Source organism: Aulostomus chinensis, chromosome 10 (assembly GCF_037954235.1).
Source record: "Aulostomus chinensis isolate RoL2024-O1b breed Wild chromosome 10, RoL_Achi_v1.0, whole genome shotgun sequence".
Lineage (NCBI taxonomy): Eukaryota > Metazoa > Chordata > Actinopteri > Syngnathiformes > Aulostomidae > Aulostomus > Aulostomus chinensis.
Window position 1 is genome coordinate 11021700 of NC_141329.1, and position 12898 is coordinate 11034597.

Below are 12898 nucleotides of genomic sequence, written 5' to 3' on the forward strand. Positions count from 1 at the left end.
TGAATAGAGGTCCTCATGGGTCCAGAATCTTGCACCTCAATCTGAAGCAGGCCCATAAAAATCCTCTATGAACTTGACATGTGTGAATGATTTTTCAAATCAGAAAGAGACACTAGTGTAGTCAGATCCAACCCCACAGGCCCAAACTGAACTCAAAATGTGAGACCCCAACACAACAAGAGCTGCAATAGTATATTCAAGTCTTCAGAAGTCATAGTAACTAGTTCCAAATGTTGGTTGAAGCCTTTTTGTGTGGCAGCCTCAGGCTTCAGTAAAGGAATGAATGAATGATGGAACTTCACAAGAACTTTGAGAACCACTAAGGTACAAAGGCAGTGTATACGACGAATACACCCCATACAACATTTATTTATATATATATATATATAAGTAATTAGCCCTATGTTCACCTCCTGGACCGACAAGAAATAATTGTTTTGTCAACTCTCAAAGGAGAATGTTAAAAGATCTGCTGCATCTGTGAGGGAGCATCTCTCCTCACAGTGTAATTCTACCTCTTAGTGTCCAGGGATAGACACAAAACATTCCCAGACATGTAATCCTGCAGGAAACCTCACATTTAGGAAGTAAAGCTGGCATGAAACTCACTAGCAAGATATTGAAGAATGGGTTAACAGAGAATAAATCCCTGTAGAGTGTCTTGGGATTTAGGCTGGGTGGAGAGAGCAAATCCTGCTTTTCCAGTTTCGAGCAACACGTGGCCGTTTCGAGCCAGATATTGAAAGAGGGAGTGAGGGCAGACGGAGAAGCCCATCTGAAGTGAGTTTAGTCAAAGCCAGAGAGTTTAGTGAGCAGGAACAAGCAGCTTTGCCACATCAGACACAATCTAATTTTCTAAGATCTAACACACACGTACCAGGCACTCTCATGCAGTCAACGCTGCTGTGACCGAAGTGTTTTAGGTGTGTATGTGTAAAGTAACATGTTTAAGAGTCTCATTAATCTAAATGTTAAGGACCAGTGTATATGACTGAGTGAAAGTGATCCCCCTACAGTGGCCTGCTTGGTAGTATTCCTCCATCATAACATTTGTCTGCTATCGCTTCCTCAAAAGTATAACAACTAGGAGAGGGGAGCTCACGAGGACGTAGCTTCACGGCTAACACTGCGTGAATTTCTACATTTTGATTCCTGGTGATCTTTACACCAAACAAAAGGGAATATTTGTCTTGTGACTTCAAATGCAACCCAGTGTCCCCTAATTAAATTAAAGGTCTCATGCAACATTAACGACAACAATTCCTAGTTCCAGACTTGTATAGTTATGACCATTATATACTATTTCTGCCAAATGGCCCCCTAAATCCTACACACTGGTCCTTTAATTAGGGGCAGGACTGAGAATATTGAGCCTAACAAGCATCATCCTCCAGCCTCATGGAATGATGAGTTACAATCGTGAAAAATGAGACATGGTGAGGTTTGCAGGTGTTCCTGTCAGTTGCGTCCTCACGCCAGTAGCTTCTCGGGGTTCTTAGAGAGGCTTTGCAGTAGACTCCTCTGGAAGCCCTGATCGGGTATTTCAGGAACCAGAAACTCCAACAGAAGGTCAAATATGCAGTAAACCAGGTGTCTAAGAAAAACAAAGACCCAGTAAGCAGCAGCTTTAGAGGTATTTTACTTCTCTTGTTTTATAACTACAAAAAAGATTCAAAGGGTTATTCAAGTATTATTGACTTGATGTCAATGAGCAGTGGTTTTGTGGTACAGTGTGGGCCACTTAGGGACGTCCCGCTGGCGCCAGTGTTGAGGGTCATAAAAGAAATAAATTCAGCCACAACTCAGTCAAAACATGTATCTGACACAAACACTATACTGTATAAGGGTAAGAAAAGAAATCTAGCAGTGAATGGTATCCTCCGTGACCCCATGTGTGGATTTAGCTTGTAAATGAGAACAGTGAGTAGCCAGTGGAGGGCCAACTTATTTTCAAATCCAAAAGACCTGCTTCTGAGGTACTGAGAGTAAAGCTTGTATTAAATCTTTGTTAACCTCTATTTTACTGCTCCAAAGCAGCACAAGTTGTAATAAAATGTTCCCTTAATGTTAACACTGAACATATGTTTGTATGAGTGATTATGTTAGTCAATGGCTGAAAATATTCTCCTACTGGAAGAACATTCCGATACCATCACTCCTGTCAGACTTTCTACTGTTAGGAGGACAGTAAGAAAGAAAAACAGCTGTTGGCCTCTGTTGACAATGGCGATAAAAAGCTGTTTGCAATTAAGTGTCAAAAAGTGTCGTGCAATTTAACCACAAAGCTGAAGTACACAAGAAAACAGGGAAGCGGGTTCACAAAGAGGAGGATGAGCTCTGAGATATGGAGAATGGGCTAAATAAAGCTAAGACACATCTTCCTTTGTTGGGTTCCATGTGGGTCCATGTCTTGAATTTACCTTTTTAAACATGGACACATATGGACAATTATCCCAAAATATAGGAAACCAACATTTACAACATACTTCATCTTATACATGTTAATCGGTTTGGTTAATATCATTATAATATGCCTAGTGTAGTGCAAGTGTTCACCTGTTAATGTGGGGGTCTTGCAGGGAGTCCAGCACAGTCTGCCAGCTGAGTTTGTACTTGTCCGAGCCCAACAGGTCTGAAAACAGATCTGGAAACACAAAGGCAGAACCGTAATTTACATTTGGCAGTGTGTGACCAGAGGCATAATGGTGCTTCAAATAACTGTTCTGGCTTTAATTGAGTCCTTACGGAGCACATAGTTGACTGTGTGCGTGTGTGTGTGTGTGTGTTTATGTGTGTGTGAGTGTATGTATACCAGGCAGGAGTCTCATCAGACAGTGTAAGGCTTTCTCCTTGGTGCTGTCCTTCTCTTCCTGGCTTCGCTCTTTTATAGGGTCAGTGGGCAGAAATCCTCCGGGCCACACGGCCTCTTGGATGACCTGCAGGTACACTACCCAGTACCTGATACATGTCAGGTTGGCAACACTCACCTCCAGCCATCTGCAACACACAGCAAGGGTTTCAGTTGGTGCAGGTGTTCAGCACATGGAGTCTTTCCAATCCACAGTTGCTCAAGTTTTCTTATTTCTGCAGCCAAGTAAATGTTGTAGTTTTGTGATGTGGTTAGATTGACCACCCCGATCTTACATCTATATCTCCCGTCAGGGTGAGATGACCTTAGAAACAGTTGGTCAAACTCTTGTCATTAATGGCTGACATGCATTGTGACCTTGTCATCATGCCTGACCTGACCAGCATTGAATGATCCTGTCCTCAGACCAGCCAATCCTTTTTAAATGTAACCCACGCCTCACTGCATTCCCACACGGATTTGAAACTCAAAGTGCAGCAGAGGGGTCCGGCTTGGCACAGTCTCACACTGGAAGCGATCTCAGAGGTGAGCCCGATCTCCCTGAAGCTCTCCACATAACTACTGGATTTAAGGTCTTGTGATGAATGAATTCAATCGGCTGGGTGTAGATGGGGGGCATTGACCTTTTGGTTATAACCTGACCTTTTTCACACTGAGATTTACCGTCAGAGGGGTGGAAACAAAGAGTAAGTCACCATCCAGACTGGATGAGAATGTTATTTTAAGCACAAAGTAAAAGTTAAAAACATCTCGATTTAGCACAAGCATTCAAGCATTGTGTGGGTCAAGCTTGTAAAACCTGAAGGCTTCATATATCATTACTTTCTATTCTGTGAGGGTGTCATGGGACATGGAGACATCTTAACAATATTTAACACATTGCAGATTTTGTATTGCAACATTCAAACCCTCAGAACTGCACTAAAAAGACACTGACCTCCCTCTCTGGGCCTAAAGTTTAGTTTACTCCCCTCATGTGGCCCCAACAGACGATATTGCATAAGGTTTTTTTGGTTACCACAATGCAGAAGATTACTTGTACCAGCTGTAATTTGGTTTCACGTGTTTTTACTTTTTGATATTTCATAACAGTGCAACAGGAGCCAAAAACTAGAATTGAGACCGCCACAGATTAAAAAAAAAAAAAAAAGAAAAAAAAAAAAACAACTGATGAAAATCACAACTTCAATTATGTAACATGCTAATTCACTTGTTGGTCTGTAGTAGGAACCATATTTTTAAGTTCAAATAAAATTTTAAATTGAGTTAAACACTGTATCCCTCAGACAAATACTGCAAACGTCATTATTACTCAAATGCAACATACGGTACCAGGAACCTACAACCGAAGCCAAACAGAACTTAGCCATCATTCATTTTACTATTATACCTGTGATTTTCCTACTGTGAAAAAAAGTCTATCGTTAAAAATAACCTCATTCACTGTTAATTGCAACCCTGTTGAATGTATCTCAGGAACAATAAACATGATACAATTCCTTTGCGTCCTTTAGATGTAATATCGTTTCTCTAAAACTTTGTAATAGAAGTTTGTTTATACACTGTACACATTTTTTAAAGTTAATTGTGTGTGTATGTGTGTCGCTTCATTGAGCTTAGGGTTGAGAAATGTCTAATCTTAACACTAATGCATAACTTGACTGTCGCAGTACCTCTCTATCCATGTGTTGAACCTTATTCAGTAAAGATTTATTTTCTAATGCTAAGGATACATTAGCATTAGAAAAATACATTCGAAACTACATATTTTGTAAACGTTTGTTGTTTCCAGTAAATAATACGGCATGGTATTTGACAGCTGAGGTGCATTTGAATAGTCCACTGTAACTCAGTGAAGCAACCATGAAGAATCTCTGTGGTCGCCAAACTAAGAGCTGTTTGAAAGGCAAAGGAAAGACGCTTTTATGCTTCCTATATCATCTCCTTTAGCATACGATACATTGGATCATGACAGCAAACGTGATACAGCAAACATGAATTTCCGCTTTTGTGACCGACAGCTGTTACTTTATGTAATGAAGTCCTATTTTGCCCCAGTTTGTCCATGCTTATATAGACAGTAAACCAGGCTAGACACACAAATACAACAATCACCACCTTTTAATTCCATGGGCAAATGTCAGTAGAGTCAGATTCTTTCAGTACTGCTGTTGTCTTTCCCCCACTCCTTACCATCTTTCCTCAAACCCTTCTGGTTTCCAAAAGTGTTGAGGAAAAAAGATTAGGAAAAAGAACGAGGAGGGACTACTTGGACTAATCTTTGATCAGCTGTGATATGTCAGCCAACTGCAACGGTGCAATATGCCTACTAAGACTGAAGCTTTCACAACATCTTCACAGAGTTGCCCACACATCGTTTTCTCCTATTGTGAATACTGGAAAAAATGTGTACAACAGTTGCAGCATCCAGATTTAAGTTTATATTTACTTTTAAAAAATGAGCATTCTTATTTAACTTGCCTTTAAGGGCACATTTAAGAGTATATCCAAAAATTCAAAAGGGAAATAAAATAAACAGCAAATTCTACAGCCATTGATGACATGGTCACTGATGTGGATATAACGTAAAGCATTAGCATTGCTGATGTCTAGCCTTTTCCCCAGTAACAGAGTGTATTTTGGTCACAGCTGCTTAAAGCTTAGCAGGTGGACAAGAAGGTTCGCCTCTTCACCAGTTTATGCCGGTCAGAGAGCTTGGTAATTCTGAGTGAGTTACGAGTGGTCGTTGCAAACAGGAACTCATGGAAACTAAGAGATACAATCACTGACAGCCAGACACAATAACACACCAGAGCACTGGGAGGTTATTGGGATAAATTTACTGTTTGTCAGGTTCCAAATTCATGCTAATGTTACGCCTCTAAATCTTTAAAACCATTCTATCTCTTGATGGTCACAGCGACTGCAGGAGAAAAGGTTGGTTCTTTTAAGGTGGTCTTTCTGTGACATGAGCCAAGACACACACCCATCTTACTAAAGGTTGGGAGCAGGGTATATTTAGGTATCATTGCTGTATGGCACTGACTGTCCGTTGCAATGATGAAGTTAAAGTTATCATCTTCAACTCTTAACAGTTGATGGTCTTTATCCATGATAATGCTGTCAAAAGTCTGAGATGATGAAAGCAACCACAACCTAGATGTACTTGGTGCGCAAATAAATACAGATCAATTTTCATCACATTTCTTTATAGCTGTTTATCCTTGACTGGCCTATCATTACTGTGTGCAATTTTATTGTTCTGAAGTGAAAAATTAGCAGCAGAAGCATATATTTCCATAACATTAATGATTGCATAAATGCATTAATTTGTGTTTTCTCTGGCAGGTTTGCTGGAAAATCTTCATCATAATTCATTTTAATTATGTCAATAATATGAATAAAGGCCTGATCAGAATAAAAATGCTTCACGCTAACACATCATTCGAAAGATTGTGTTCCAATATAGCACACTGAGAGAGAAATTTCATTCCAAACAAAATGTGTGGTTCATGCACGTACACACTAATTTAATCGTGTCTCACCTCACTGACATGTCTGCCTTATGTCAGCTTTCTACCTTTGCAGCAGCAAGCACTCAAGCCACAAAAGAGAGAGAGAGATGGCAAATTAAATGTCAGGTGCACAGCAAACCAGTGAGTTGACGAGGACGATGCGAAGATGTGCAGTGACAGCCATATTTGTTATTAACATAGGTAGAGCAGCTTCTTGTTCTGCTGCTATTTCAAGAAAATTAGGTAATTCTGCGCTTGTCAAAATGTTTTATTGTGATAAAACGCTTGCTGCGTGTAGTCGAATGATCGGACCATTTATTTAGCGCCCATGTAAACAGTGAATGGGAAATTTCTAATCATTGAAAGTTTTAATTACTTTGAAGACATTTTGCACATTGATGGGATCCTGACGAATAAATTAAGCCCACACAGAGGATACTTGTAGTGGGGAGCGATGCTCATAAAGTCAAACACATAAACGTCCTAAATGGCAAATACTAAGGCTTTTAGTACAAACATCAGCGAGGGCAAAATGATCTTGTATCTATGAAGATTAATGACCTACAGCTGTGAACACAAAGAGTAAACAAACTAAGATGTCGAGTGGAGTGTTGAGTCAGCGCAGTAAATACCATCTTTCCAACTGAAAACTCTGCCTTTAAGGTGTAGCCACATGAAGGCATCGAGAGAGACAACAGAATATTTGTTTCATTTCAATGGGAATGCCTTCTGTTACTCTCTCCAGCTGGAATCAACAGAGTATTGACATTATAGTTTGAACGGTGATTTCTACTGACACTGCAAATTTTGGACAATTAGTGTGGAAAAAGTGACAAAGTCCGAGGAGTTGGGCGGGGAGGTTGTGTAAGAGGGGAGAAAGGAAGTCTACGTTAATTGCCTTCCAAAATACTCATTGTCCGTTCATTACTCTTTTTTTCTGGTAATGTGATAGATTGAAACCTTTAAACACCAGTTAAGCTTTTTTGGGAACCAGTGCAGGTACAGAAAATAAGAAAACGTGGCTCATCAAATGGGCTGTTGCAGTTTTAGCTTCACTGACGATAAGTTCCCTTTATTAAAATTGGAGCCTTATTTTTTTCCTTTTTACAGTTTGGCAAATCATGGGACTACTGGACCACTTGAAAGTGTGATGAGGTTCTGTGGCAACTTCTTTCTTATGTTTTCAAAAAAGATTTTCTGGATACCCTTTAGCAATGGACCCAATTTACATCAACTCTCGTGCACGGTTTAAAATGAATTTAGGGATTGAATTTGTTTGAAAAAGCAAAATCTGGGCAGCACGCACAGGGGTTGCAATCAGACTTTAAATTGTGGTGTTTTATGCATAAAATGTATGAAACTAGTGGCATCTCTCACACCCTTTAAAGTCCAGGTGCGCCTATACCTTAGTGCATTCTTCTCTGAATTCTTTTCAGCTGAGGGAGCAACTTGTTTTTTTTTGCTGTCTAAACGTTTATTTGAGGAGCTAAATGTTTTAATCTGTTCCTCTTCCCCATCAAATTTATAACTACAGTTTTTAGTTTTGCATTTAACTTTGCAATATTTACTGAGATCCTTGCTTCACAGATGAAAATGTTTAGCATAAGTGTGTTTGTGTGTGTATATATATATATATATATATATACACACACACACACACACACACATACATACATACACACTTATATATATACATATGTATATATACATACAAGTATATACATATATACACATATGTATGTATATATACATACAAGTATACACACACATATATATACATACTTAACAATTACATAAAACATATTACATAGAACTTCACACATAAAGGCATCAACTAAAGGCCAGCCTCTTCTTGGTCTATAGCACAAATCATTTTTTCTGTTGTCCCAAAATAGCAATTTGCCATGGTTACGGCAGACGACAACTTATTACCAAAATTAAATACCTCCTAATGCAAGCCAAGGGAAAGTAATTTGCTTGTTAAAGGGGGAGGGCACTTTGTGTGAAAACATCCTTTGTGCAGTTTTGAAACCAGAAATGCCTTTTGCGCTCAACAAAGTGCCAGCTTCTACCATGCATAAGATAGGCCCTCTGTGTCAAATATTGCAGTGTGATTTCCTGAACAATGTTAGTTTCTATGACAAATACTCACACAAACCTTCAAACTAACCTAAATAAATTGGTAAGCCATGAATAACATTGCAATGTGACATGAATCAAGTGGACTTGTCAATTTATATCAAGTTCTATTTCTTTTAAGCCATTTTATTCCAGTTTGTTTACATTTCAACTTCAAACATTAGAATTAATGTGTCAAACAAATGATTACTCAGAGAAACTTTGAGGATGTTAGTTGCAAATGACCAGTTGGCAATGTTTGTGCAGAGCTGAGACAACACAAAATGTGACGCAAATGTTTTTTCCTTGAATCACTGTTGCCATTACAGAACGAAAAATTATTTTGCATAAATAAGGCTCAATAGATTGTGAATTTACTTGGAGAATAAAAGGTTTCCAGAGATCACTTCAATCGGTGCAACTCTTAGAACCTCATTTCTCGCTTACATTTGGCACAAAATACTGAAAATGAATATAACCACAGAGTCAAATCAGCGCATACTTCACGCAGAGATATGTGTGTCTCCCTGATGCCTGTTTTGTCTCACTCTAATGAACTGCATGTATTTTTACTTGAGCTTGTGTCAGTCCTTCAGGAGTGTTTCATCTCAAACTATGTAGTAAAGGTTCAGAGAGAACCGTGTACACAGACTCGTGCACCACAGTTAGATGGACAAGATGTGCAGTTGAGAATAGCAGATAAAAACTTAATGGCTGGTCTGCGCACCACCATTCACACAGAAGGGTCCATCTGGGATCAAATTACCTCTACATGTTTTAGCTGCAGGCAGGGCCTCATGAGAACAGTACACTCCTGCCCATAAAAGCTAAACAATATGATGGATGCTTACCTCTGAATGTAATCTTCAATCAGTGTTGCCATGATGTCCAGATTTGGAATATTTTGGTGGTGATACAACTCTCACAGCTGATTTGACATCACATGATGACAGCTGTGTCTACCTAAACCAACTATTTGTCCATTAAAAAAGTATGAGCGCTGTATAAATTGCACTAATCCATACCTTCAACATCTCTGTATTATATTGTCCCTGAGACTGTGCAAAACTTCTAAACAAATAGGTTTTTTTAGCACATTCATTGCGTCATTCAAATAACCTCCCTATTACACTTTCACAATGCTGTACGACAAACGTAAAGTTCCTGAGGAAAGTGCTGAACTGTTAACTGCTGTGAAATTGCATTTTTTTATCCTGATACTTATAACGAGTTCCTTTGTCCATAAATCATTGTACATCAGAGAGCTGCTTGGGAACACAACTGCTAAGAATCATAAGAAAAACAGAGATATCATGAAAACAAGTTTATATCCCTGCAGATGAGATAATGTATCTGTAACTTGTGAGCAAAAGGGAAGCGTCACCAGTCATTATGTGGACAGGGCTTTGAAGTCAGATGGAGATGAGCTTTGCACACCACCATGACCAAAGAATTCCGCTGTAAAAGGACACCATGGAGTTTCTTAATTTGAACACACCACAAAACCTCCTGAGACAAGAAGCTGTGGTAGAAAACGACTAAAAATGACAACCGTCTGGGTCAAATGGAAAGGCTAATTTTATCTGTGGAGCTTTTAACTTCTTGAATATCTTGAGTCATATGCTTATTTTTACAAATCATGTTTAAGTACCCTGTTGACTTTTTGACCACTAGCACTCTTATGGAACAATATTTCTACAAGTGGACTGACATTTTTTTATCTGGTTTGATGACAAGCTCATGGCCAACACAAGACAAATGCCTGCTAACATTCTCATGTTATTACCCTGAATAACAGGTGGCAACAGTATTGTATCAAGTAAAGTAGCCATATGCTAGCAGAGGAGAGGGAATAGTTAACTAGTTATATCTGTATATAAACAATGCAGGTTTGAAAAAAATTGAAGCAGCTTTAAAATGTTGGCTTTGTAAAGGTGAAGAGAAGCAATGTGTTTTGTAAAAAAAAATGAAGATAAAAAGGGGGGGTAAAAAAAGGGAATGGCAATCTGTTTGTTTACTAAAATACCTACTGAGTACCTTGGATAAAGAGTTCTTTTATTGTAAAAAAGAACAATAACCCACATTAGTTCAAAACCCACTGTAACTTTAATCAGTTAAATTCACTAATTTTCACAAGTTAATAATCAAATATAAGATTCATTACATGTTTATGGCTGTGATAGAAGCTACACCAAGATAACATAGCAAAACCCTTTAATTTAAACCTATTAGCATCAATGGGAGCTACTGTAAGTGTGTCCTATAGAAATTACACTTTGTTGCACTTCATATGTTGTTTTCCTTTTCTTGAGTTATATTCTTCAACATTGACAGGCTACCTGTATACAGTGCAAACTTTTTTGATATCAGCATTTCAGCTTCTACATCAAGAAGGTTCCGGGTTCGAGCCACGGCTCGAGCACAGGATCTTCCTGTGTGGAGTCTGCATGTTCTCCCTGTGCCTGCGTGGGTTCTCTCCAGGTACTCCGACTTTCTCCCACAGTCCAAAGACATCAAGAGGGGACGAGGCTGATTGATACTCTAAATTGACTGTAGGTGTGACTGTGAGAGTGAATGGTTGTCTGTCTGTATGTGTTGGCCCTGCGACAGACTGGCGACCTGTCCAGGGTGAACCCCACCTCTCACCCAAAGGCTGCTGTGAGAGGCTCCAGCCCCCCAGGACCCTTAAAAGGATAAGTGATAGAAGATAGATGGATGGAAGGAATAATAATAATAATAATAATAATAATAATAAATATCCTTTATTTGCCACAGGTGATTGATTGATGAACCCTTATGTTCTATCCACTCAGCAGTCTACATCAGGTCTGTAATATTCTTCTGACCACTTTAAGGTACCATGACATAATCTGATAGGAGGAAATTACACAACATCTGAATTTACCACCTTGTGATGCCTTGATATTTGCCCAACACACTCAGAATCAAAAATGTTTTTAACTGCATGGCATCAGACCTTCCACAAATGGTCAACACCTCAAACAGACTGTTTCCAAGAGTTCCTGGAAATGGCAGTTATTAAGCAACCTTTTAAAAAAACAATCTAGACGTGTTACTAACGAGCAGCTACTGGCTCATATCAACCTTCCCATTTTAAATAAAATAATTGAGAACGCTGATTTTCAACATTTAAACTCATTCTTGGCACTAAACTGCTGTTTTCATGTTTTCCAGTCAGGATTTAGACCACATCACAGCACTAAGTCATGAATGTCATCCTCATAAACAACGGCAGCAGGAAAATTTCCATCTCAGTATTATTGGATCTTAGTGCTGCATTCGACACAGTTGACCACAGCATACTCCAAGAATGTCAGGGAAAGTGTTTGGGACCTTATGGCAAAGTACTTAACTGGGTTGACCCCTACTTCAAAGACAGGGGCAGCTTTGTGGAGAATGGTAGTGATAAAGATTGACAAAAATGATGTGGAGTTCCCCAAGGCTCCATTCTAGGGCCACTTTGATTCAACATCAACATATTCCCACGACTTAAAATTAATGAAACCCATTACAAAAACATATTATCATACTTATGTAGATGAAGAACAAACTAACATCGGTATATCCCAAGTTTCTTCGGTTCCATTAAATAGAGCAGGGCAAGCATTTCAGGATTACTTGTGTAAATTGTAAAAGGTATTTAGAAAAACAGCAAAGGTAAAAACAATTTTGTGAAACAGAAGAACAACAAAAACAGAGCTCCCAGCATCTGTTGACAGAAGTGCATATTTACACAAGCAGTGAACTACATCCTCCATCACACTTAAAGTATGAGATGTAAGTTCATTATTTCAAGAGGTAGTTTTAAGTGACGTGGCTTGTGCCAAGAAGAACCTGGAAGCAAATGAGCATTCAATTTAAGTCAGTCAATCAGACAAGAATAAGAGAAAAAAATGAAACTGTATAATATTATAAAATAAATACAATTATCAATGAATACAAATTACAACCTACAAATTCTATTTCAGACAAAAAATGTGATTTGGAAAATTGTGGCTCAGTAATTTCCTTCAAATATATCATTCAGAATAGTTCTTGATTTGTTTAAACTTCAATGTTGTTTTTTCTATGTGACTTTCTCAATAAAAACAATTGTTCAAAAAAAAAGAATAGTTCTTGATTAGTTGAGCTGTGACTTTTTAGTGGAAGTTTGAATGTGGGATGAAAGGTCACATTCAAACTGTAGCCTTCTATTTCTACATCCTCATCAGATCATTTGAAGGAGTAGTCACTGTTCTTTTGCAGACAGTGCATTAAACTTCTCTTTCAGCTCGACATGTTGCATGCCATGCTATCAGTAAACTAAGCTAATGTTAATATATTGTTGTTTTGTTTATGAAAATGGAGAACAGGAGTGAGCAGGGCCATCTTGCAT

The 12898-nt window shown here is 38.6% G+C and overlaps 1 protein-coding gene across 1 annotated transcript in view; it reads right to left on the reverse strand.

The window, feature by feature from the left end:
- Positions 1-373: 373 nt before the first annotated feature.
- Positions 374-12898, reverse strand: part of snx19b (sorting nexin 19b) — a 35177-nt gene continuing 22652 nt past the window's right edge. Inside the window, exons 12-14 of the mRNA XM_086216006.1 lie at positions 2813-2997; positions 2557-2644; positions 374-1594 (exon numbers count right to left, since the gene is read on the reverse strand). Of these exons, the coding sequence (XP_086072132.1) occupies positions 1471-1594; positions 2557-2644; positions 2813-2997 (397 nt within the window). The 3' untranslated portion in view covers positions 374-1470. The remainder of the gene's footprint in view (positions 1595-2556; positions 2645-2812; positions 2998-12898) is intronic.